General features: G+C 42.3%; 3 protein-coding genes across 8 annotated transcripts in view; all 3 read left to right on the top strand.

Annotated features, from left to right (window-relative positions):
- Nucleotides 1-5,478, top strand: part of notch1a (notch receptor 1a) — a 36,159-nt gene extending 30,681 nt beyond the window's left edge. The window contains exons 31-34 of the mRNA XM_064308600.1: nucleotides 641-939; nucleotides 1,370-1,517; nucleotides 1,674-1,771; nucleotides 2,188-5,478. Of these exons, the coding sequence (XP_064164670.1) occupies nucleotides 641-939; nucleotides 1,370-1,517; nucleotides 1,674-1,771; nucleotides 2,188-3,594 (1,952 nt within the window). The 3' untranslated portion in view covers nucleotides 3,595-5,478. The remainder of the gene's footprint in view (nucleotides 1-640; nucleotides 940-1,369; nucleotides 1,518-1,673; nucleotides 1,772-2,187) is intronic.
- Nucleotides 5,479-6,700: 1,222 nt separating this feature from the next.
- ubac1 (UBA domain containing 1) lies at nucleotides 6,701-17,748 on the top strand. Its single transcript, XM_064308601.1, has 10 exons — nucleotides 6,701-7,105; nucleotides 8,244-8,364; nucleotides 8,894-8,967; nucleotides 9,735-9,842; nucleotides 11,183-11,285; nucleotides 12,142-12,250; nucleotides 12,779-13,070; nucleotides 14,350-14,436; nucleotides 14,681-14,819; nucleotides 15,425-17,748. The coding sequence occupies exons 1-10, from the start codon at nucleotides 6,968-6,970 to the stop codon at nucleotides 15,538-15,540; spliced, it is 1,287 nt and encodes a 428-aa protein (XP_064164671.1). The 5' UTR covers nucleotides 6,701-6,967; the 3' UTR covers nucleotides 15,541-17,748.
- A 6,895-nt stretch (nucleotides 17,749-24,643) lies between these two features.
- LOC135240224 (calmodulin-regulated spectrin-associated protein 1-B-like) overlaps nucleotides 24,644-26,769 on the top strand; it is a 38,832-nt gene continuing 36,706 nt past the window's right edge. For 5 of the 6 annotated variants that reach the window (XM_064309634.1, XM_064309633.1, XM_064309631.1 and 2 more), the window contains exons 1-2: nucleotides 24,645-25,070; nucleotides 26,279-26,439. In XM_064309634.1, the coding sequence (XP_064165704.1) occupies nucleotides 26,280-26,439 (160 nt within the window). In that variant the 5' untranslated portion in view covers nucleotides 24,645-25,070; nucleotide 26,279. Of the gene's footprint in view, nucleotides 25,071-26,278; nucleotides 26,440-26,769 lie in introns of all 6 variants that reach the window. The other variant, XM_064309636.1, reaches the window with a different exon arrangement.

Raw genomic sequence — 26,769 nt, 5'->3', positions numbered from 1 at the left:
GTGTTGGAGTAGTTAATGCCCGGAGCCCTGAGGGCGCGGAGCTGCACTTCAAAGCGGCGAGGCTGAAGGCTGGGGCTCCCCTGGGAGAGCCGCCGCGCGGGCCGGGGTTAACGAAGCGCCCTCCACCGTCCCGCCCCCCTCACCGCGCTTTATTAATAAAACAATATGGCTATAAACATTTTGTTAAGTAACCCCCCGCCCCCCCGGAGGAGTGCTTTAGAGATGGGGAGCGGCTGCTCTGGCGCTCCGGCGTCTGGCGTGGGCTCCGCGGCCGGATCGATGCGCTCGGAGCCGAGGCTTCTGGGAGCTGTGGGAAGTGCGGGCTCTTTTGAAGAGACGGGCCGTGAGCGCAGACAGGCAGAGCCGGTGCTCAGACGGGATAATGCTCCCGCTAGCAGCCGCCCGGGTGTGAAAGGGCTGCAGCCTCTCCCCCAGCTCTGCAAGAGGAGCGGAGAGACCTGCTGCTGGCAGGAGCCCAGCGGACTCACAGGGGCAGACCAATCAAACATCAGTCTGGGCTGTCTGTTCTTTCCATTGATCCTCACAAGTTGAGCTTCTTGGCGCTGTATCAGAGCCCTGATCTTCTTCCTCTGGTGCTGATGTGCGTTTTCTCCCCCCCCCCTCCCCCTTCCCCCCGCAGATGGCTTCACCCCCCTGATGATCGCCTCCTGCAGCGGCGGCGGCCTGGAGACGGGCAACAGCGAGGAAGAGGAGGACGCGTCCGCCAACGTCATCTCCGACTTCATCTACCAGGGCGCCAACCTGCACAACCAGACGGACCGCACGGGAGAGACGGCCCTGCACCTGGCCGCCCGCTACGCCCGCTCCGACGCCGCCAAGCGCCTCCTGGAGTCCAGCGCCGACGCCAACGTCCAGGACAACATGGGCCGCACCCCGCTGCACGCCGCCGTGGCTGCGGACGCGCAGGGCGTGTTCCAGGTACTGCGGCCCGCCGCGCGCAGGAGACTGCAGGGCTGCTGCAGCCAGCTCTCCGCTCACGAGCCTGTCATTACGCGCACGCAGTGCAGTCTGCAGGGCGTGAAGTACGGCCCTAAGCCATTTGCCCTCAGTAGGGTTGTTGGGCTCAGTTCAGTATTATCTATGTCCATGTCATGTGAGAGAATCAGGCTAAAAAGTTGTTTCATATCAGTTGTGCGTTTTATTTTATTTTGCTCTAGGTGCACAGCTCCTGCATATAGAAGTCAAAATTGAAAGATTGATTCTCTGCCTTTGAACCTTCTGCCTGCCTCAGAAGTTTTGTTTGGCACCGTAAAAACACAGAAGCGCGGTGTTCTTGATTTAGCTTTAGCGCACCTCCGGGTAATTTAGCTCGTGATCAGCGGTAACGTCCAACCTCGGATCCCTGCAGATACTGATCCGGAACCGAGCCACGGACCTGGACGCCCGCATGCACGACGGCACCACCCCGCTGATCCTGGCCGCCAGGCTGGCCGTGGAGGGCATGGTGGAGGAGCTCATCAACTGCCACGCCGACGTCAACGCCATCGACGACTTCGGTGAGGCAGCCGGCTCGCTCGATCCTCGGTCCGCAGAGCGGGCGGCCGCGGGGCCCGGTTCAAAGGCAGAGGGGGGCATTGATTTTGCTGGGCGGGTGTTTCTTAAGGTCCTCCCTGAGTCTGATCACAAACCTGCACGTGTGTGTGTCTCTCCAGGCAAGTCCGCGCTGCACTGGGCTGCGGCCGTCAACAACGTGGACGCTGCCATGGTGCTGCTGAAGAACGGGGCCAACAAAGACATGCAGAACAACAAGGTGAGGAGCCCTCAGCCCCCTGCTTCCCTCTCACTCTCACCTTCAGTGTCCTCATACTGTAATGCCTGTCTGTTTGGCAGACTCTTCTTTCCAGAGCTAATTACAGTACCAATGTGGCATGATGAAAATACCTATTCAAAACCATAACAAGTACAATGCAGCCAAAATTACATGTCTGTATGTCTCATTATTACCTAGTAAGTCTTGCATCATATAATATGCACAGATTATCAATAATGCAATAACTTTTTTAAATTATAGTTTGGTTGAAGTTGTGTTTTCTGTATTGATCTCATGAATTGTAAGTTGCCTTTGTAATTGTGTGTAAGTGGCAATGATAATGCTGGCGCTTGTGATAAAGATGATGTTATTTTTAATGTTGAGCACGTTCTCATGGGCTTTTCTCTGGTTTGCAGGAGGAAACGCCCCTGTTCCTGGCTGCTCGAGAGGGAAGCTACGAAACCGCCAAAGTCCTGCTGGACCACTTCGCCAACCGCGAGATCACGGACCACATGGACCGCCTCCCGCGGGACATCGCCCAGGAGCGCATGCACCACGACATCGTGCGCCTCCTGGACGAGTACAACCTGGTGCGGAGCCCGCCGGTGCACAACGGGCACATGGGCGCCACCCTGTCCCCGCCGCTGTGCTCGCCCAACAGCTACCTGAACAGCATGAAGCCCTCCGCCCCGGGCAAGAAGGCGCGCAAGCCCGGCTCCAAGGGCATCGCCTGCAAGGACGGCAAGGACCTGAAGGCCCGCCGCAAGAAGGCGCCGGACGGGAAGGGCAGCCTGCTGGACAGCTCGGCCGTGCTCTCGCCCGTCGACTCGCTGGAGTCGCCGCACGGCTACATGTCGGACGTGGCATCCCCGCCCATGATGGCCTCGCCCTTCCAGCAGTCCCCCTCCGTGCAGCTCAACCACCTGCAGGGCATGTCCGACGCCCACATGGGGGTGGGCCACCTGGGCCTGGCCGGCAAGCAGGACCTGGGCCGGATGCAGTTCGACTCGGTGCCGCCCCGCCTCTCCCACCTGCCGGTGTCCAGCCCCAGCAGCTCAGGCTCCATGACGCTGGCCATGGGGGGCGCGGGCGGGGCCGTCAACGGCCAGTGCGACTGGCTTCCCAGGATGCACGGCGGCATGGGGCAGCAGGGCCAGTTCAACCCCCTGAGGAGCGCGGGGGGGCAGGGCAGCCTGCACCAGGCTAGCCCCTCCCTGCAGCACAGCATGATGACCTCGCTGCACAACGGCCTGCCCACCACCACCCTGTCCCAGATGATGAGCTACCAGGGCCTGCAGAGCACCCGCATGGGCACGCCCTCGCACCTCCTGCAGGCGCAGCAGATGCAGCAGATGCAGCACCAGCAGAGCATGCAGCAGCAGATGCAGCAGCAGCAGCAGAGCATCCAGCTGCAGCACCAGAATTCCAACAGCACGACCGGCGGCCACCCCATCGGCCAGAATTTCATCAGCACTGACCTGAGCGGCTCGGACCTGCAGCCGGGGTCGGGCGGCACCATGCCCATCCACACCATCCTGCCCCAGGAGACCCAGATCCTGTCCTCCTCGCTCAGCCAGACCATGCCCAGTACACAGTTCCTCACCCCGCCCTCTCAGCACAGCTACTCCGCCCCTATGGACAACACCCCCAACCATCAGCTGCAGGTGCCTGACCACCCCTTTCTAACCCCTTCCCCAGGGTCGCCCGACCAATGGTCAAGCTCCTCCCCACATTCCAATATGTCTGATTGGTCAGAAGGTATTTCCAGTCCTCCAACAAGTATGCAGTCTCAGATTGGACATATTCCGGACCAGTTCAAGTAGGGAGGTTGCAGTCTTCCCACGCCACGGTGGACTGCTTGAGATTTTGTAAAAATTTAAGAAACTCTTAAATGCAAAATCTCATAAAAAGCAGAGGGAAAATAAGAACAACTGATGTGACTGAAGGATCCCTTTTTTATATGATTTTATACTAACGATAAAAATTATGTTGCATTAATTTTGTATTTATTTATGTTCTTTATATTTTACTTTGGAAATAAGAAGCTGTTTTTTTATTTATGCTTTTCATTGTGTTGTCTGCTAAAGGAATCTCGGGGGCCAAAGACTGAGGCCTGTGACCATGTGGAGGAGTAGCTTTTGTAGAAGAAGAATGTAGTCTATTTTATGTTAGTGCTTTTGTCTGCAGTATAACAGAAAGATTCCTGATTATGTAAACACTGGGTATTTATTGGTGTCTTAAATTGTTACTTTATTAATTGGATTGTGCACCAATTTTATTTTTCATTTTTAAGTTTATTGTGATGCTATATAATCTTGTGTAAAAAGTGAATGTTTTTGTTTTTTGTATATTTTACAAGACACATTTTTTAAGTTTCAGTATTATTTAGATTTATATTTGTCTTTTAACAGAAACTAGATTTTTTTCTCGCATATTGACGGAGCCAGAGTCCATAAGCTAAGGTCTTATTACTCATATCTGTACCAATAAAGTAGATGGTCAATATTATGTCTTAAAATGGCTGGATGGACGATGGTTGTCCCTCTTGTAGAGTACTGTACTGCCACTTCGGTTAATATAATGATCCTCTTTATCGCTTAAAAAAAAAAAAAACACTTTTTTTTTTCTTTCAATATTAGCCTGGTTCTGAGCAATGTCAGTGATCCAGAGGCTACATTAGATGGGTGGCAGTTTGTATGTTGTTTCTCTTGCCGTGTGCATGAAAGAAACCCCTGGATTTGTCATAGCCTGTTTCAGTCACTACAGTTGGTCTCCATGGTGACATGAGTGGACGCTGCTTGTGAGGACACAGGGTTGTTGACTCACCCTTGGGGTTCACTCTGGGTAAACTGAGACGAGCACGGGAGTAACTCGCAGCTGGGATCTATTCGAAGGTCAGGGCTACGATCCTTTTACAATCCTGTGCCGCTCTTCTAACCTGTAATGAAAAATGGTCAAGTGGCCAAGTTATTTGAGGATTGGCAGAGGAAAGTTTTAAGAATTGTCAATCCTCTTCATCCATGTGGATCTCAATGTCGGTCATAGCCTGTTTAAAATGAACAAGCTGTGGCTGGTGGTCTGTAAATAATGTGTTCACGTAAGCAGGATTTTGTTTCAGAAATCTTAAGTCTTAAGCATGTCATGCCAATAAGAGATGTCACAACCACTTCAAGCCCCCCCCCCCCCCATTTAGAAGTCATACATACACGCACCTATGGTACTCAGTGTTACTGAGTTGGAGATAAATATAAATATATGGAAATTTATAAATACAACAAATGGGAGATATTTGACAACCCTTGAATAACATAAATATTGAGTCTATATAAATCATTATTTATTGACTTGTATTGTCATACAAGATAGTCTGGACAAGATAGTCAAGACACTGAGTATCCTTGGGGTTTAGGGTGTAGAGTTAAGAAAATGGCAATTGTAAAGGAGAGCTTGTTTTGTAGTGTCCCCATCTGGTGCGATGTTGTGACATCTCTAATGCTTTGTGAGGAGCATTGGACAGTGTCAGTTCTTACTGTCATGTTTTATAAACTAGGCTATAGATGAAATGTAATAAGATATCTGTAAGAAAGTGACCTACCTGCAAAGTTGTAGTTTGCAACAAAAAAATGTATTTTCTGTTAACTGATTTGTAAAACAATTGTTTCTTGATACAATAAAGGATGCCATTTGGTGTCAAGATTTCACTAAAAGTCAGCCGAGTGCCTTCTTTTCCTTCACAAAATGTGTCTCTTTTTCAGTTTGAAAAAATGCATTCTTTATGTGCTCGCTGCATTGAGGTCTGAATGTGTATGTTCAAACAAAAGACAATCTGCTTCAGCAAGTGATCATCACAGTCGATTCAACCGCCTTCCTTTAACACGTTCACCACCATTAATGTATAGTGCACGCCTGTGCCTTTTATTATGATAGACTGGATTCTAGTCCCCTTTTACATAGGACCCACATTCAATAAATACTATGTTTTCCTATAGTCAACAATAGCACGTAATTTTTGAATAAGTGAAATGAGATCAAATTGAAAATTGACATGAGACAATTGGCTTTTCCAATCTACTTCCTCCTGCTAGAAACTAAATATGTCCGAATGATCTGCAATAGATTGAAGGTTGATATTTTCCTTAACTGTTTCTCTCTATGCAGAGATCAGTCTGTTGATTTTTAGTAAACATTAGCTGGTTTAAAGCAAATGTAGCCCAACATTCCTGTGACAAAAATACTGATAAGAAAATGCTTGTGATTTTATCCACAAATTTATCATATTAAATTTAGTTCCACAAAAATCCTACACTATCCTTGCCCCCATGTCACTTTTGTTAATCTCCTATTTAACACTGTTGGCAAAAACATTGTAAAAAAAATATTGCATGCATTTCTGAAATCTACACATTCGGTGTGAAATGTGCTGGCACCTTGCAAGCAATTAAACAGACAAATGAAAGGCTAGGCATCTGTTCTGAATAAAACTTCTGCCTATTATAAATGGCACTTTGTTGCCAATTGTTCTGATTTCTGTAGGTCTAATAGAGCTTCAATATAATATGGTGTTTCTCGCCATCTAGTGGACATGGCAGAAGTTTCTCCCTGTATGATTTTGTATTCATCTTTGTGTTCGTTTTCATATACAGTTAAAATTAAATGTTTTGTACAGCTAGGCAACAAAATATGAGCTCAAGTGAAATGCCCAAGTGAAATGTCTATAACCTGCTAGCAAACATTCACAACAGACAAGGCAATCGCGCAAGATATAGATTCGATTTAAAATATTTAAGAATACATACAAACATATATCACTGCAATCATTGTGTATTCGCTACAATCATTTTTGAAAATGATGCTTGTTGGTTGCAACACAATTTGCAACTTCCGTGTACGCAAGAAACTCCATTTCCCATAGTCCACCAGTTTTTTCCCCTCCAGGGTTCAGAGTTGAATCTCGTAACTTACAACTGAGCGACAAAATAGGTAGGGAGCTGGCCTCCGTGAAAGGTAAATAAGTGGAAGCCCTGGCAAGTTCGACATAAAAATAACTTCATTGTCATTACGGTTAAATCCGATCGGACAACTGGACAATGTTTGCCGAATAAGAACCCATCACGTCTGGTGTTTTGTCGTGTTGTTATCGAGTTCCAGCAAGGTAAAAGCCACCGAGCTAGCTTGCTAGCTAGCCAGTCAGCTAACATGTTTGTGCAGGAGGAAAAGATATTTGCTGGGAAGGTACTGAAGATTCATGTCTGTACCATGGAAGGGACGGAATGGCTGGAAGAGATAACCGAGGATACTACAGTTGAAAAACTCAAAGAGAATTGCTTAAAACACGTAAGTGTATTTTTATTTGTGGTTTCTCTTAGAATATCTGATAGATAGCGAATCGGGTAAATTTAGTCGAGCGTTTGTAACGTTAGCTAGCTAGCTTGCATATCAACAGCAATTGATATAGCTAGCTAACGTTAGCTTGCTATCTTGTTAAGGGAATCAGATATGTGAGGTGACTGGCAGTAGGCCTGCTGAACCTGACATTGCATAGTATTTATAGAAGACCGTTTACGCAGCTATATTTATACTAGTGGTTAGTATACCTACACGTGATTCTTGCATGCAGACTACTGAATTTCTTTTCAAGATAATATATCCGATCTCTGAAAAATCTGAATGGAGGTTAAAAGCATAATAGTCTTACTGGCTAGTGCACTACTTTTGTCTGGAATTTCTTGATATTTTCGTCGCCCAAATAGAACCATATCCATGTTCAGATTGGTTATTTGCTGCTCAAGCTGGCCAATGACATTCAATGATCGCCAGTACTGCAACTTCAGTGTCTTGTATTAGATAACGCCAGCTATCTTATCTCCCAGAGGCATGCCTCTTTAAGAATAATGCTATTTCAGCATTTATACGGGTTATTTCTTTCGATTATTCACTCAACGTTTAGTAGTTTCTTCTGAAAACACAGTTTGTTCCATTCACTCCCTTATCCCGCAGGATTTGTTTGAGTCAGTTTATTTGTAACCAAAACTGTGAGATTATTTCATTTTAATCACTTTCTTCCACCTACTAATTCGTTTTATTCTTTATTTAGAACGATTGACTCGTTTTTTGCCCTTTGATATAATAGCTACTTTGCGAAATTATATTTAATAGTATATTTATTGTTCCACATCTGATAATATGCTAGATCATGTGGTTTTTATGAATAATTAAATTAGTATGACGGAGGAAATTACGTAATATTCGTGCATTTTAATTGTTATTTATACTGTTATCAGATTTCCATAGCTATTTTATTTTGTGTGTGTTATATATAAATTAGGCATTTAAGAGAATTACTGTGGAAAAAACCCTATGCTGAATCTTTTCCCCTATAATTGTATGTTTAACTCAAAATAGCCAACTAGCTTGAATTAAGTGCTGTCCGGGGATTTTACTTGTATTTTGCTTGTGCTTGTCCATGCTTTAGAATGCACACGGAAGCCTGGAGGACCCAAAGGCTGTGACACAGCACAAACTCATCCATGCTGCTTCAGAGAGAGTACTTACAGACACCAAAACCATAGCAGAGGAAAATATCAAAGATAAAGGTGAGAATTGATCGGAATGTTTGAACATATGATTGCAAGCATGTAGGCAAAGTCTATGACATTGGTTTATTTGTTATTTTTTATTTTTTCAAGGACATTGATTCACCTTGGTTCTTGTTTATTATGTGGTTCATAGTTGCGTAATGAACTCTATTATGCAACTGTGTTTTATATGTGTGTGTGTGTGTGTGTGTATACACATATATACACACACACATATATATGTACGTACACACACACCGATAAATGCGTATAGTGACACAATTTTTGTTGTTTTGACTTTCAAACCAGACACTGCAGCACATTGGATTTGAAATAAAATAAAATAAAACAACAAGAGTTGTGTCACTGGTTTTCTACCTTGCCTCTGGATCCACAACCCCATAATTACTGTAGTCATGCTGTCCATGATGCTACTGCTATTTCTGTGCTGTTGAGCAATAGAAAAGATGTGATCCCTCCTTATTTACAAAATATTAAATGCTATGCTAATCACTCTCTCTTGGGCTACCTCAATTTCTGTCTGCAGATGTTTTACTGTTGGTCAGGAAGAGGCCCCCACCTCCCCCACCCAAAATGGCAGACATATCGGGAGAAGAGAAGGTAACAACAGTGCTTTATTTAAAATAAAGATCATTCATAGGGACATTCATTTTTCCTGATTTACATTTGCCCCAATAAGCTTTTCTGTTTGCCCTTCCAATGTTACATTGGTCGCGTTCCTTTGAATGTTTGCCATGATTATTGCTTTTATAGTGCCTACAGTGACACCTTGAGGATAACGACTGAAATACAAGTTAAATGTTTCTCAGGTCTCTTGTTCAGGGAAAAATGATCGCCCTTGCCTAAATCAGCTAGGTGGCTATGAACTGCCATGATTCTCGCATGGCCTTTTACCCAGTGGATTTACACACATTTGAGAATGTCTGTACTGAGAACAATTTACAGTCAAGTAGCATCCAAGAAAAAAAATGTAAATGAATGAAATGTGGTGATCAAACAGGATTCACAACTTTTGCCATGGCATGGTGGGCATGTTTAAAATGGAAAATGTACAACTCATTGACTGCATGTTCAGTACATGCTACAAATACATGAATGATATCGAAATCCTGTCAATGCTGACACGTAACACTAGTAATACATTACAAATAGGACCTTCTCCATTCTCAATCTCATTTTGACAAAAACTGGTCCAGCGCTCATATCCTGAGACCAAAAAATTCATTTCAGATCATTCCCTTATTCAGATGTAAAAGAAAAACTAATTCAGCGATTTAACACTGAAGCTGTCCGGCCTAATTTCTGGGATGGACTTTAACATCCCCTGTTTAACTGGTGGCTTTCATTTGGCTGTGTTTGCGTTTCAGAAGAAGCAGGAGAACAAGGCTCCGGACAAAGAAGCTATCCTGAAGGCCACTGCCGGCCTCTCCACCCGCGAAACCGACCGCACCGTCGCCCAGCACAACATCCGAGACGTGAGTTATCACCCGACTGTGTGACCTGTCGGATATCTAGTTTTTAGATTATGGCCTTTGAGAGAGAGAGAGAATATAGTTTGATATGACAAACTTGTTCATAGTCTGCGTGATATTACATTGTTATGAAGTGGCTCGCTCCGTTTGAACTGACCATAGGAATACTGCCTGTTTCTCTCTCCCCCCTCCACAGGCATGAAAAGTAATGTCCTTAGACAATTAAAAACCATGCTGAGGCCTTTATCTATGTGTACAAATCCAGGGTTTTGTGGTGTCTCCTGTATTGGAGAGTTTTAACTGCCTCTGAAGAGACACAAGAACACAAAGCTATTTAGGGGGTCAGTGCCCAGTGTGGCCACAGAATACCATAAGGATCTTGGTTTCCTTTTTTATTTTTAAGTTTCAATGCCAATCTGTGACATTCATTTAAAATCATCAATTGAAAGTCGTAATGTATGCATAGTTCAGTGTTTTCTAACTGGTGTGCTGTCAGCTGTGTTCTGTATTCAGAGTGGCAAACTTTAAATGTGGCTGTTAAAAGGGCTTGATTCAGAAATGATCATTTTAAACATTCTCACTCGTCAAGGCCTGGCATCAGTCGGAGAATGGTACACACACAACTAACGTCCGGCTGAATCTTTGATGTGTCTGCACAGTGCGTACCTAATTATTTATTCTCATTTAAATGTGGAGGTCATTTGAGATCCAGTTCTGCATTACAGTAACACCTGGTCATGAGACTTAAAACACAGCTTTGCAGTCTTTGCAGTGAATACAGAAAGCCCTCATTAAAAACACAGATGTGTACAATCAAGAAAATTGCCAGAGCACTATGTACGATACATAGTGCTGTACGTACACATACCCTGGACATAGCCTCTCATTTCCCCAGACAAAGCACCCAGCAAATGGGCTGAGACCCCAAAGATGTGTAAATAATAATGTAGGACCGAAGCCAAATCCTTCCCCTCTCCCCATTGGTTTGTATCCCTATTGCAATCCTTGATATCAAAGTGGAAACCAATGTCTTCCTGCTGCTGGGGGCATTGGGACTGTGGTTTCCGTGGCTACAGTGGGTTTGGCTGGATCACTGTACAGTTAATGGACATTCCCTGTTGCAGGTCACTTGTTTGTGGAAACCACAAAAATATCATTTCTGCCAGTCATACCCAGAGTCTTGAGGGTGATGGCTTGCAGTTTTAACTGAGCTTTGAATCCTTTGATTTCATAAGTTTCCGAGATGAAAAAGCTATTTTTCTTCTGAAAAAACAGAAGAACAGAACAGAAAAATTCACGAACTCTAACCTAATAATGCTTTGCCTTTTTTGTTCATGTTCCAGTTTCAAACAGAACTCAGGAAGATCCTTGTCTCACTTATTGAAGTGGCACAGAAGTTGTTGGCTATGAACCCTGATGCAGTAGAACTATTCAAGAAAGCCAATGGTATGTGTGATGTCATATTTCCAATTACCTCTTAAGCAGTCACATACCTTGGGGTTAGACCAGAGAGGTCCTGTTGGGTTGGTAAGGATCTGGTGTTGGTGGGATTTTAAAATAAGCAACTCTATCAGTTTCTGCATCATCATACAATTTAATATGCATATCACCATGATAAAATGGTGCACAAACATGACCTTTTCAAGTTCTATGTTCAGTTTAAGATTGTAAGTTCAGTAAAAGTGAGAAAGCTGTTTGTCATTGAATTTGTTGACTGTGGCGCTAACAGTTACTAGAGTCTAGAAATGCACCCACACATGTACAATGCAATATTGAAATTCTTTGGATGTTGGAAGCTGGAAGTTGCTGGATCACATGTTAGATGTGCTGATGCATCTTCACCATTGGCCTGCAGTTCTGAGAACTCTGCACTTTAGGTAACTGTATAAACCCTCCTGCTTCAATGGAGAAGTCCACTGTAACAGTTTAGGTCTTTGAGAGTTTGCATGATTTAAATTGGACTTCAGAGCTGACTGCCAGTTCCTTTTATGGTGCCAGACAAGTATTTATGACGCTAGTGCACATTTGGACAAGTGGAAATGCTGCCATCATAGTTTGCAGGCTGCCACATTTTCCTGGATTTAAAGTAAAGTGCATCAAGGATAGTGAGAGAACTCTGAGCCACAACTTTCATGCATTCTCTTTCCCACCTCTAATATTTATTAGTGAATGTCTGTGAAATTTAAAAGTGAAGACTGTGATCATTATTATTAGTGTCTGGCTCTGTGAATGGAAGTGGACTGGCGGAGAGCGCATGACTGTCTCAGATGTTACAGTATTGTGTGTCTGTGTCTATGTGCAGCCATGCTGGATGAGGATGAAGAGGACAGAGTTGACGAGACGGCACTTCATCAGCTGACTGAGATGGGCTTCCCAGAGAGCCGGGCGATCAAGGCACTGCGTCTGAACCAGTGAGTTTAGCATGACCCAGTGTGGCTGATCAGTACCAGTGAGTTTAGCCTGATCCAGTGTGGCTGATCAGTACCAGTGAGTTTAGCCTGATCCAGTGTGGCTGATCAGTACCAGTGAGTTTAGTCTGACCCAGTGTGGCTGATCAGTACCAGTGAGTTTAGCCTGATCCAGTGTGGCTGATCAGTACCAGTGAGATGGTTAGCATTTAATGGCCAATAAAGGGCATTGGTTACTGAGTATTATTTTTCATCCATCTCAGGACAAGCACAAAATTGGTTTTAAAAAGTGTATTTTTTATGTTTGTTACAAAAGCTAATGCTTCTGAGCTCTGTAAATATTTTTTTCTCCTGCATGCCAGTCTACAGTAGTGCATATCTCTTCTAGCCTGTGTGATGTAATTCATTCCAGAATTTTGATGTAGAAGCAACAGACCCTTGTAACCCAAAAAAGGGCTCCATTGCGGGTTTGTGCAATTGTGTGAGTGAGTCAGTGCAAGCGTTTACAGATAACTCCGCCCTTTCCTCCAGCATGTCCGTGACGCAGGCGATGGAGTGGCTCATCGAGCACGTGGACGACCCCACGGTAGACACCCCGCTGCCGGGCCAGGACGCCGCCGCCATCGGAGCCGCCGCCATCGGAGCCGCCGCCGCAGCCCCCCCCGAGCCCTCCATCGCCGCGGCAGCAGCTGCCGCCGCCGCCGCCCCACCCCTGCTCCAGAGGCTCTCCTCCCAGTCCAGCACTGAGGACTCCAAGCCGGACGAGCTCACCGAGATCTTCAAGAGGATTCGCAGAAAAAGGGAGTTCAGGCCAGACTCACGGGTGAGTGCCAGTATAGCTCACACATGCACACGCACGCACACACACACACACACACACCACGGTGGTCCAGCAGTGTTTTACATCTCTGTCATCAGTGTACGTAGTTATTCAGGACCTGGAAATGCAAGAGAGCACAAGGAATTTTAACTTCACAAACATCTCACCAAGCGCAGATTTTATTCAACTACAAATGGCAATACATAATTGTATACAGTTGGAACTATATTGGCATATAATTGAGTTACAGAACGCTCAGGATACTCAGAAGACTTCTGATGTAAGACGTTGTTCCCAGGCTTTACCAGTATCTGAAGTCCTCTGGTGCCATCAGTGTACCTGAAACATGTTTGAATCATAATTAATTAAGATAAGTTGGGATACATTTAGTGTTGTACACTATCCAGTATGGTGACCTCACCATTCCTGCATAGCCCTTTCCCCATTTACCACCAATTATTTACAATCAATTCCATGTGTGTTTTTTGTGTAGGCATCATGAATAGAAAAGTACATTTGGATGCTGAATTGCATATTTGTAATCCTTTGACACAAAACTGTTGTGTTTGGATTTTTTGTCCCCGGTATCTGTCTTTAGTTGGTTGTAATCTGGATGAACCATCGTAATCATGGCAAACTCTCAAGGGGGAAAGATAATTATTCTTTCCAGAGGTAGAATATCCAAGTTCAGAAAGTAAGAGTCCTCCCCAGTATTTCGTTCCAAGCACCTGGATTTGCTAATTGGCACAATTCTTCAGCCAGCAGGTAGAACTAATTGTGGAATCAGCCGTCTGAGGTCATGAATGGAAGAAACACATGGCAGGACTTTCTGACCCCTGCACTTTCTTCCTCTCTTTCTCTTTCAAGAAAAATAGGTTCCTGCTGTTTTGAGACCAAATTTAAATATCGGGGCTGTTAATTTGGTTTGGTTTTACTCAGTGCTGAATTGTTAAAGAAGTACACAGTTGTGCCTGAAGTCATCAGGCCAGTCAATTACCTTCTCCTGCCTACCCTCTCTGACCTAGAATGAGGTCAGATGAGGGACTGCACCAGTGGGACACATGAACCCTCCTGGGCAAATATGCATTTCTCTCTCCTCTCTCTTCTCTCTTATATTTAACTTTTAACTGACATGGTACTTGTGCACTTCATTCTACTGACGTAGTATTGTCTTGTTGTTTTTTTTTTTTTTACCAGTTTTGGTGTCTGTGATGAATACCCAGAATGGAATTGCCCCTGAGGGGTAAAGTTTATTGAATTGAATTGGTGTGCTGCTTGGCAGGCGGTGATTGCGCTAATGGAGATGGGCTTTGATGAGAAGGAGGTGATCGACGCCCTTCGTGTGAATAACAACCAGCAGGATGCCGCGGTGAGTTTCACCGGTTTGTGCTGTGACGTGGATTAGCCAGGCCCCTGGGAAGTCTCCGATAATTTGTTGATTTATTATCATACTATTATACTATTATAGTCCAATTCTGTTGGTCGGTTATTCCATTATTCGCAGTTGTGCCATTCGTTGTTTTCCATGTATCGTTAGAGATTTACAATAAGGGGGATTGTGGACCTCTTTAACCTGCTGATACCCCATAACTCTGTTTGCCGTAACCCTGCAGTGTGACTGGCTCTTGGGAGACAGGAAGCCCTCCCCGGAGGACCTTGACAAGGGCATCGACACCAACAGCCCCCTCTTCCAGGCAATATTAGAGAACCCTGTTGTACAGCTGGGCCTCACAAACCCCAAAACACTGCTAGGTATGTGTGATTTACGCCAACATGTCTTCAGAACCCTGCTGATGACATGAGGTCACCATGTGGTGAAGGCACTTGGAAATGCCATCTTAAAACTCATACATCTGATCAGTGGCCATCCAAACATGATGGTTCACAATGTGTGGGCAGAATGGATAAGTAGGCTTGTTACTGCTGCAGGTTAAATTTCCTGGTTATCCTTGAGCAAGGTTCTTCAACTGAATTTGAGTAAATAGGTGTTTTAGGTGAAGAATCTGTAAAAAAGCAAGCTATGCATGTCTGTGTGAAAGGGTAAAAACTCGCTTGCATATTGAAAACTTTTGAATTTGTGTTACCTGATCACTTTCCAAGAACTGACTGGGTACCTATTCAGCCATAATACTGTCTTTAAAACATCTCCTCTTGCTTGATCTGCAGCCCCATGGTCTGTGTGCAGTCAGTGTATGTTACCCATTTAGAGCTATGGATTTACACTATATCCTCCAGCAGTATCCAGCTCTAAACTCCACAGCCCCTTTCATCTCTGCTCTCACAGGCTGTCAGTGACGTGCCATTATCTATGCTGTGCCTAGCCTGGCCTGACGCTGACCATTGGTTTCTCTCCCTAGCCTTTGAGGACATGCTGGAGAACCCGCTGAACAGCACCCAGTGGATGAATGACCCTGAGACGGGTCCCGTCATGCTCCAGATCTCTAGAATCTTCCAGACGCTTAACCGCACGTAGGGCCTGGCTACTCCGGGAGGAAGGGCCGAGCTGCTCTCTGCCTCACTTTGTGAGGGAGTGGTGTGTGTGACGACTGATACCTCCATTTGCCTTGCAGAACTGGGGCTCGCAGGAGGAGGAGTGTGTGTGTGATGAGTAGTGGAAGTAGGACTGCTAGGGGTTCCACAAAGACTCTTGCTCTCGCGCTTGCTCGCAATTCATATATATATATATATATATGTATGTATATATATATATATATATATATAATGTATTCATATATATATATGTATATATACATATATATATTATATATATTCATATATATGTATATATACATATATATGTATATTCATATATGTATATATACATATGTGTGTGAGTATATATATACATATATATATATAAAACAAAGGAAAATGCTTGTAAAAAACAATGTAAACTATCAATTATTATTGTTTTTTGTTTTTTACATTTTAACAAGAAACATTTTGAGTTATAATAGATTTTTAATTAAATGTCACTCTGTCAAAAAAGATGACAGTAGGTCATCAAACAAATGTTTACACTTCCAGAAATGGCTTTGTTTTTTTTTTTTTGTTTAAGATATTTAAAGTATCTCTCTGTGGCAACTTTGTTTCTCTCACAATCATACGTATGTTGTGAGGGGTGAATGTGTTTATTTCTGTCACAGAACACGTCTCCTGTTTAGCACCGTCTCGTGTGTGTGTGTGTGTGTGTGTGTAATCGTATAACACCAGTTTGCATGTGAAGTGGTGGAGATTCAAAGCAGACGTGAGAAAGGTAAATGATTGATCTCATTTCGTCTGTAGAATTCATAGATGCTCCAGCATTCAGAAAAGCAAAATGATCAACAGTGGAGTTCCATATGGCAAGTAAAAGTGGATTAAGATGTCATGTTGGGCAGAAGAAAACTGGTCCCACCACATACTGGTCTTTCTACCCTAGTTCATATGGCACTCATTTGGTACTGTAAATGTACTTGGAAATTGCAGTGACGTATGGTTACTTGCTTAAAAGCTGTATGTAAACAGCCCTGACCAGCTCTAGGCATCACACAAATAACCAAACAAAAGCCCAAATACCCATTTAATTAAGCTTGAGACAGGAACTAGTCTTTGAAACTTCACTGTTGTTTGCCTTTGCTTGGTGAATACACCATTAAAACCTGGGAGCACCAGTACTAATAACGATGTGGCCCCACCCATTTATACAGCTAAGTGGGAGGAGTCCGTAGGTGTGGTACAGTGGAAGGTGCTTTGGAGTGTCATTGCCAGTCAGAGTCTGAGCCATGACATTTTAAGTTTTGCTTCTTGAACTATTTATTTAATTAACAAGCCTTACCTTTTAGATGATTTAAGTTGTTTTGTGTGTCTTTTTATATAGATTTTAGGTCATAGGATTTGTTTTTGCATTGTCTGAACAATTCCTCACTACAAAGACCATTAGCTAGGTCATGAATGTCCACGTTCTACCACTGTCCTCTATGGCATGCTGTTTTTTGTGTTTCTGTCCTGTGCTGTCATGTCTGGGAGTCAAAAATCATTTTATTTACATGAGAACGCTTTTTCAAGAGTGACTCTGCAAGGTGTGCAGGAGGTATGGGGAATTTGCCGTTTATGGTAAATAAACCCTAACTTACTATACAGATTTCATTTGAAATAAAAAAAAAAGAAAAAGGAAAATGGTTAAGTTAAATTGAATTTTATGATTTGGAGCAGTGTTTCCTGTTACATCAGAAATGGGAAAATGTGTGTTTACCACAAGGTTATGGGAATACGTACCCATATTTTGTGTCCCTTTCACAGCTATAGACTGTGCACAAGTAGCATATTGCACATTCACTTTGACTGTCCACTGACCTGTCATTGGTGTTAATTAGCTCTCTTAGGAGGTAGAAGCTCAGAATTCCTGTGCACCACATGCTCTATCAGTATAGAAATGAGAGTGGAAGTCCTGGATGAATGTTTATGAAACCATAGAGAGGCAGACATCCTCCTTCCTCCTGTTCATGTTGATATAGCGCGAGTATTATTCAGTGTGTTTTGTGCATAGTGCCTGCAGTACCAGGTGCGTTCCTGGTGATACCGCTCTCTTACCTGAGAAGACTGCATTTACCAGCTTCAGTGTGGAGAACAAAGGCAGCTGGAAAAGCTGAGGTTGGCTTAACCATTAAAATTTGTATTCCTCAGGTGCTCTGGCACCCTACTGTTTTCTTAATTTTTTTCAGGACATGCTTTGGTACACGGTGCCTGTTGACTGAAAAAAACTCTAAGACACCTAAAGTAATTTGACAATATTATTGTTCTGATATGGCTTCATATTCAGCCGTTCCTAATGGCCACAACAACCTATGCAACTACGTTCTGCTGCCGATTCAACACCAGAAAGGCATTCAGATCATTGTTTCTGTTGTTCATCAGCACTATATTTAACCATTAAATTACTACAGTTACTACATTACTACAGTGCTGTGAAAAAGCATTTCCCCATTACTGATTTCCTCTATTATTGCATATTTGTCACACTGAATGTTTTCAGATGTTTAGACAACCTATTATGTATATGGGGAACCTGAGTAAACACTAAACACATTTTTTAAATTTCATTTATTTAATGAAAAAAGTTGTCAAACGCCCATATCACCCATGCAAGAAAGTAATCGCCCTGTTAAACTTAACTGGTTGCACCACCTTCAGCAGCGATAAGCGCAACCAAACTCTTCCTACACTTTCAGTTTTTCACATTACTGGAGGAATTTTAGCCCACTCTTTGCAAAACTACTTTAATTCGGACAAATTGGTAAGTTTTTGAGCATGATCAAAACTGCTTATTTCAGGTCCTGCCATAGCATCTGTATTCAGTTGAAGTCAGGAGTTTGACTAGGCCACTCTAAACTAAAAAACTAATTTTGTTTCTTTTTAGCCATTCAGGTGTGGACTTGCTTTTGTGTTTTGGATTATTGTCTTGCTGCATAACCAAATTATGCTTCAGGTCTTGGACAGATGACCGAGCGTTTTCCTTTTCAATTTTCTGGTAAAGAGCAGAATTCATCGTTCCTTTAATAATGGTGAAGCGTCCATCGCTCTAGGTAGCAGAGCATCCCCACGTCATCACACTACCGCCACCATGTTTGACTGTTGGTATGATGTTCGTATCGTAAAGTGCTGTATGTGCTTTACGCCAGACATAGTGAAACTCGATTGGCCAAGTTCCACTTTGGACTCATCTGTCTATAAAAAATTATCCCAAAAGGCTTGGGGATCATTCAGGTACGTTTTTGAAAATGTGAGATGAGCATTGATGTTTCTCTGCTTTGCTACTCTCCCATGAATCCTATTTTGGATGTTCTTCTTGGATCTTCTGTGACTTCCTGGATGAGTTGTCCCTGCACCCTTGGAGACATTTTGGCAGGCTGACCACTCCTGGGGAGATTCACCAAGTGTTCTCTATTTGGAGATAATGGCTCTCACAGTGGTTCAGTGGAGTGCCACAGCCTTAGAAATGTGACCCTTTCCAGACTGATTTATGTCAACAACTTTTTTTTCTCAGCTCTTATGGAATTTCCTTTGATTGTGGCATTGTGTGCTTGTTGAAACTTTGTGGTGACTACTTCACTTCGATGGAAAGATTCAATATGTGTGCGGTTTAGATTCATCAGGGCTGGTTGTAATCAAGCCTGGCTGTGTTCAATCAACTGAATCTAATTATCAATTACATTTGTTTATTTTGTTGATTGAGTAACTATGGGGGAAAATACTTTTTCACATGGGTGATATGGGTGTTTGATAACTTTTTTCATGAAATAAATGAAGAAAAAAAAAGTTATTTATTGTGTGTTGTGTTTACTCAGGTTCCCTTTGCCCAAAAGGGATTATGTCCAATAATTTTGTCTAAATACCTGAAACCATTCAGTGTGGCACATGTGCAATAACAGGAAATCGGGAAGGGGGCAAATACTATTTTGTGATTTTGGATGTACAGTTGAATTCTTTGTACAGAACTGTTTCAAATAGATGTAATCAGGTGACTACAAGGTCATGAATTTACATGAGCTTAAAAAAATAGTTTTGTAATTCATCACTGAAATTGAACATGTGGGGGAGGCATTTATCACTGATTAATGAGAAACTAAAGAGAAAATACTGAAGTGGCATAACCACTGACTTCTAATAGCTTTAAATCTGCAGTTTTTCTTCAGAAAAGTGCATTATAGGTGCATGACCCCTGTGAATGCATGCATGTGCATGTTACTTACAGTGCCTGTCACTGTCAATCAATCAATTGGTCAGTTGCACAGTAACTACTGTTTGTAGTTACTGTTACAAATTAAAGGAAAAACCAACATAAAGTGTCTTGGTAAGGTGTTGGGCCATGTGAGGTGCCAGAACAGCTTCAATGTGCCTTGGCATAGATCCTACAATCTCTGGAACTCTACTGGATGGATGGAACACCATTCTTCCAAAAGATATTCCCTCATTTGGTGTATTGATGATGGTGGTTGAGAGCTCTGTCTAACACGTCAGTCTAAAATCTCCCATAGATGTTCAACAGGGTTCAGATCTGGTAACTGCAACTGCCATAGCATATGATTCACATGATTTTCATACTCATCAAACCATTCAGTGACCCCTTGTGCCCTGTGGATGGGGGCATTGTCATCCTGGAAGAGTCCACATCTAACAATGTTTTCCCCCTCCTTCATAAAGGTCAGGCATAAATATGAGCCTTTGATAACAGCTACAATAGATACCATTTTATAATTCACTTACTATTTGTGGTGAGAAGGGCGATGAAGGTGATGATCAAGAACATGTGGGAAAGGATCAAGCCAAAGTGTTTATTGTTCTCTACTTCGAGTTTGGGGAGTATTCAAAATTGTTAAATGATCATTATTTGAAGTATAACTATTATGTGTTATATTAACGTATTAAGCAATGGAATAGACAGTGTTTCAGGATTTTAGGAATAACACAATGTAAAAAAAAAAGGCGCACTTCACTTAAATACGCCCCCATAAGCACTGTAACCATAAAAGCTACAATGCGTTGTTACAAACCCGTTACAAATAAATACTTCAAAGTGGCACTTGTCTCGTTTTTTGTGCTCCAGTTTATATTGTGAAGAAATCAGTGTATCGGCTAGATTTTGTTACGCTCGCTAGAAGCTCATTCATAGACCTACCATTATTTATAGGCAACAGCTTGAAATTCTGTTTGTATTATTTTCATCTAAACTTTCAGATCTTCGGAAAGGGGCAGTTTCGCATTAATCCGTTATCCCTGTTATTTTCACTCTACTGGACAAATGCTTTGGTTGGATAGACGCCGACAGGAATTGGAACTGGGTGCGATCTACGGTGTCAGCTCTCATATTAATATGCAACACTTAACTAGCATGGTAGAGACGTCGCCGAGTAGACTGTTCGGCGACGTCACCTTCCCCCACAGCAACCTTAAACACTGCAGGATTTACCGGTAAATAAAAATAGAGATTAACATAAACTATGCATTACCGTCACCTACTTTAATTCTCGCTCCATAGGCTACAAATCATAATGTCTCTTTCATTATTTCTAGTGTTTATATCCTGTGTTTTTCCTGATAAAATGAACGGACACAACGTTTTATATCCAGCATTTAGATAATTGTGTTCACTGCATTTTCATTTAGGATGCATCAAAATAGAGAGTTCGTATGCAGTAGCTGTTTCCATGTGTGCGCGCACCTGCGCACATGTTAACGTGCTGGTTATATTAGCTATTTTGTGCATAACAACGGTTCACTTAATGGAAATTTAATTTTGGCAATTTATTTATTCATTTTCGAATCTGCAGTTTAATGTTTGGTTTTATTCGCCAGGTGGCGCAATGACCTTCACAAACCATTAACTCGTGATCGGCTTATGTAGGTAGAACAGAGGTTTTGAAAATATGGTGGTATTTGGTTCCAACAACAACTGTTTATTGATTTTAATTATGTACTTTTTTGAGAAATAAAAGTTACAAAGAAAAAAAATATGGCAGGAACTTTAAAATGTTTTCAGGGACCAGCATACACTAGGGGACCCAGGGTTGAATTTAAGCTGTTGTCCATTTCAATCAATTAAAAATCAGTGGTTGTACTTGAGTTAAAAATACACCGTTGATTTTTAGGAAATCTATTGTTATCTCATGAACTTACAGGCATTTTTAGATTCAGGACATTTTCTAAAATCCAGTATATTACTCCTAGAAATATTACTCCTGAAATGTTTCACTTGGCCCCAAATATCCCTCATTGACATCATCACAATGACAGTAACAATGGTGCAACATGAAAAAACCATCTCCATGTAATTTCACTGCATGCAGTCTGTTTTTTTCTTGAATGAAAAGGAGACATTTCACACCAGAGAGGAGATAACCCTCTTAAAGTTTAGAATGAGGAAATATTGGTCCCCTGTGAAGTGATACTGTGTATGTGTATGTGCGTGCATGCATATGAGTGTACAGTATGTGCATATATGTGTGTGCATGCTGCCTGCTTGAATAAATTTGCCATGTCTTTGTAGTCTAATCCAGAACAGAATAATACCAAAAGGGCTTCAATACCATCATTTGCCATCTTACATGATGTATTCTGTCTCGATGGAATACCTTAGTTCCATACAGCTTTTCAGTAGCAACATTTTTGTGGATAGATCAGGTGAGAATGGTGGTGGAACATTCAACAATAACGAACTTATCCATGCAACATTTTCTTACTTTCTACTTTTTTAAATCACATTTCCCTTTTGATTAAATTGCCGGCCAGAAATGCAGATGTTCTACATAATTGCTTGAGACTGCCATATGACCCAACCATCAACCACAATGCGAATAACAGAATATTGGCATGTGGCCAAGAGCTCCATTGGTGACCAGCTGGGAGTAGGCGATGCTGGTCTCATCAAATAAGACAAAATGATCCCATGTGCACCACTACTCCTCACCTGACACCTGAATCCTGAAAGACTGCACTTAGCGAAGGGCTATTTTTGCTAGTATGTCCTGACTCAGGAACAAGAGGGGCTAAACATTAAATCATCATTACATAATAAATGGACAATGATTTCATACAACAACAGAGAAAACCATGAATATTAATTTATGAATGAGCTGGGGTGAAAGAGAAGGCAGCTCCACACAGATGTAGAACAAATCCCAGGCTCAGGCTGAGATAACATTTAATACCAACCATCCTCCACCACCCCACTTGTCTCCAATTACTTTTGTGGTACCTCCATTAGCCCCTCTGTGTACCTCTCAATCGAAACTCATTATAGAACTGGCTGAATAAACACACTGGCACCCAACAAATATGCTGTATTCACATGCTGGAGTTTTATATGCTGTCAAATACTGCTCAGAAGGCATGTCTGAATTATGGATTAAGACTGCAAACAATTTGAGAATAATACTGTCTCTTTTCCTATCTTCAGTCACAGGTCAGGAGACACAAAAGAGTTTAACTACAGTATCACTGGACAATCAACACACTGGCCTTCTGCAAAAAGGGACAATGGAAAGTTACTGATTGATTTTTCAATTTTGATAAAAGCCCGCATCTGACACATCCATATACTCAGTTACAGTATGAGCTCTTCCCTTCAAAAAGAAGACCATGCTGGTGAAAACACATACCTGTACTTGTCTTTAGATAGTTGTAGTTTTACTGACTTGCAGTATGTATGAAATGGTGCTAGTGACCAGAAGGTTTCAGGTTTTAATTTTATGTGGGGCATTGTTAAGAAAATATAATTTGGTTTGATTACAGAAAAAACAATTATACATCCAATACAATTAGTGGTGACATCCTAGCATTTCTGAAACGTACAGCACCCTTATGTTGTTACAGTCCTCCAAATTTTTAATGTGATATTTAGACTTGATAAGGTTGACTTTTCAGGTTGAAACAACATTTCATTAAGCAGTTTTTGGGAGAAACATAATATTTGGCACCTTAGATGCATGCATTCTATGAGTATTTATGGCCACTACATTGAGAAAGAAGCCTAACTATATAGCTTTGAATATCCAGCTTTATGAATGGATAATGCAAAAATTGCAAACCACACATGATATGAACATATACTAGCTAAATATTAAAATATTTAATAATGCTGGAATATTTTGCTAATTACCTGTCAAGTAAAAATGATCACACAAGTATCTCGCTCTTTAGCAATGAAATATTCGTGTTGTCTTCATTATTCATAGCAGATCTTCCTTGTGGGTAGCAAATATCTTTATAACGCAACCCTATAATGCCTGTTGGCGCACATAGTGAGTTTGGAGCTGATGCAGTTTTCACTTTCCTTTTGTTCCTAGATCTGTTTTTAGGCATATGCTCAGTTGCTTTCTCATTGCACTGTGGTACCAGAGACATAAATCATGTTTTACATCACAATCATAGGTATGTCAGTAAGTCAGAAAAATGAACAAAGCTTGCAGCTGTAGTTTTGCATCCTTTATCCACACCTCCGCCTCACTGTCACTTACAGTAGGGCTCATTTAGGACTCACTAAGGGCTATCTGGCATCGTTGAGCCCCACACACATTCAGATGGGGATTTCCCATCTAGTGAAAGATTATACAGTGAATCAACATACAAGTTGCTGGTTGGAGCTGATCGCGTGAACTGTTGCAAAAACATGAGGAGTAAGACCGGGTCATCTGGGCATCCTTTAGAAGTATACTGACACAAAACACTTAAGGCCCACATCCACTCAATTTACCAGTACAACATTGTTACCTTTGGCTGACTGACAGCACGCTGGATGTGACCACACCCCTTCAGTAAACGCAAGCTGGGGATAGAGTGGCATGAATTTAAAAATGATTTGTCAATGAAGAAAATCTATACTTATATTTTGTAGCCTAATGATGAGCACAGTGATTTATCATTTTATTTAAAATATTAAAACATAAGCAAACGGATTAGACAAGCAAAATAATTATGCAAGCAAAATTTCATACAAATCTAAAAACGTATTGATTCTTAATGTGTCTTAATAGAAAATTCTAATTTCCCTCTAGTTTGATTGCATTGCACTGCTAGCTTGACGCAGGCGTGTTGCACGTTCACGTAACCGACTGAATGTGAACGTTCAGCCAGACATCCCCATAGAGACGAGCGTTCTATCCCGTAAAGAAATCGGTGGTATCCTTCTTAGAAGGATAATATACATGTATGCCAATCAATGGACTAAGAAAATACGGAAATCTGCTGAAAAAAATACTACGCGGAAAAGAGCCTCATTAATATATTATTTTGAATGTTTTTTCTTGTGGGATTTTCTCTGGTTCACTCTCCCTTTGCGGTTGTCATGTAGCGATAGGCCGCAGTGGATCGGATTGTGTTGCTGGGGAGGAGACCTTACAGCCAGCTATTAACGTTAGATTTCGCTGCTGATATTTCACGGTGAAATCGAGACTGTTTAATTTATTTTTCTTTGGAGGTTTGCGATATTTTTCAAAGCTGGATTGTGGATCCCTTGCGGTTTTGAAGGTATTGTTTCACACTGCCCTTATCGTGCGATTCTGTGATTCGCCCAATTTATTCAGAAATCGTCAGCTCAATTCATTCATCGTAGCAAGCTAGTAACGTTACCTTAGCTGCCGTTAGGTTAACTTGATTTGCCACAAGCCATCTTGCTACGTCGCTGTTTAGCAATTTGGTAACTTGCCTAGCAATATTAGTAATTCTAGCTTGACCGCATTGTAGCATTAGTTAGACTAGCTGTTATTGTGAATGTCATGCGAGTTAGCTAGGTAGCTAGCTAGCTAACGGTAGCTACATAACGTTACCTGGAATACCTATTATCAAATCTAAGCGTCCTGTATCAGATCGTGCTGACATTTAGCCGACTAGGTGGTATGTACCTACATTTTGTTCACATGTAACGTTAATGATTTGGCTTTGGCTTTGTGTGAGCTATCGATGTAACTGGCCAGCTAAAGCCATGTATGAGCAAGCTAGCTAACGCTTTACCTTGGACTAGCTACCTACAGACAGTAGAATGAGCTTGCTTGCTAGGTAGTTAATATTATTAGAGCACACATATTTACCAGAATAGCTAGCCATTCAGCGTGCGTTCTTGTGACTATATTAGCCACAATTAGCACCCCGTAATTATCCAAAGATAATATTTAGATGTCAGCAGCTAACTCCGTTGGTAGCTAACCAACTAAATGGCACATTGCCATGATGTCATGAAAACAACGTGTTAAACGAATTGCTTCCATGGCATCAAGCTCCATGTATGATGGGCGTTCCTTGCTAGCAAACGCGAATAACATTCTCATTGTTTTGTTATTTCTTCAGCACATTTTGCATTTATAAGTTTCACTCACCGCATTTCCCTTTCATTTTTGAGAATGATATAAGGTTCGCTGGATGTGTTTGTTAGCTAATCGTTTTCCTCCAACTCGACTTCATAATACAGCTAGCATTCTCAATGCAACGACTAACTTGGCTATGTCAAAATGCTAATGTTTTAGATAATTTAACTATAGACGAGCTAGATAGTTATCGTTAACGGAGACGATGTACCATATCAGAGCTGTCAGTTATTAGTGTTTCTACAAAGCTCATATTTCTGGCTTATTTATGGAATGGGTTTAAACAACTAACGCCAGCTATATGTGGCTTACAATCTCGCTAACTTGGCGAATAATCAGGCGAGTTTGTAGCTAAATCTTGACACTGTCACCTAGGATGGACGTGGACGTGTGTGCTGGCGGGGACAGCACCCGAAGGAGGATGGATTCCGGAGGCGAAGGGGCACTGGAGGTTGTACCTTTGGAGCTCTATGACTCAGCCAGGGCAAAAATTGATGCAAATCTTCGGTGGCTGTTTGCCAAAGCATACGGTATAGGTAAGTGAGATGCACTTTGCAATTCACATGCTACTAGTAAGACCGCTGTGTGTATTGTCCCAGCTGTTGCTGAGTCCTACTGGTTATTTTACTGACGATTGCGCACTGAATGAGGGGCGGGGAAAATACTGTAATTGAATTTTGACGTCAGTGAGACAGCGAGAGAACCTCTTGTCGATCACTGTACAAATACCGGTGTTATTTATCAGCTACGCCCTTCTCGTAGCTGTGAAGACATCAGATATGTCATTACTTCTCTGGCGTTTGATTAATGTAAAAATAGGACGGAGCACATGTACATGCAGACAGTAGCACTTGGGATAGAACTAT

Source organism: Anguilla rostrata, chromosome 14 (genome assembly GCF_018555375.3).
Source record: "Anguilla rostrata isolate EN2019 chromosome 14, ASM1855537v3, whole genome shotgun sequence".
Taxonomy (NCBI): Eukaryota; Metazoa; Chordata; class Actinopteri; order Anguilliformes; family Anguillidae; genus Anguilla; species Anguilla rostrata.
The sequence above is the reverse complement of the archived record's forward strand: the minus strand, read 5'-3'. Positions and strand labels throughout refer to the sequence as shown.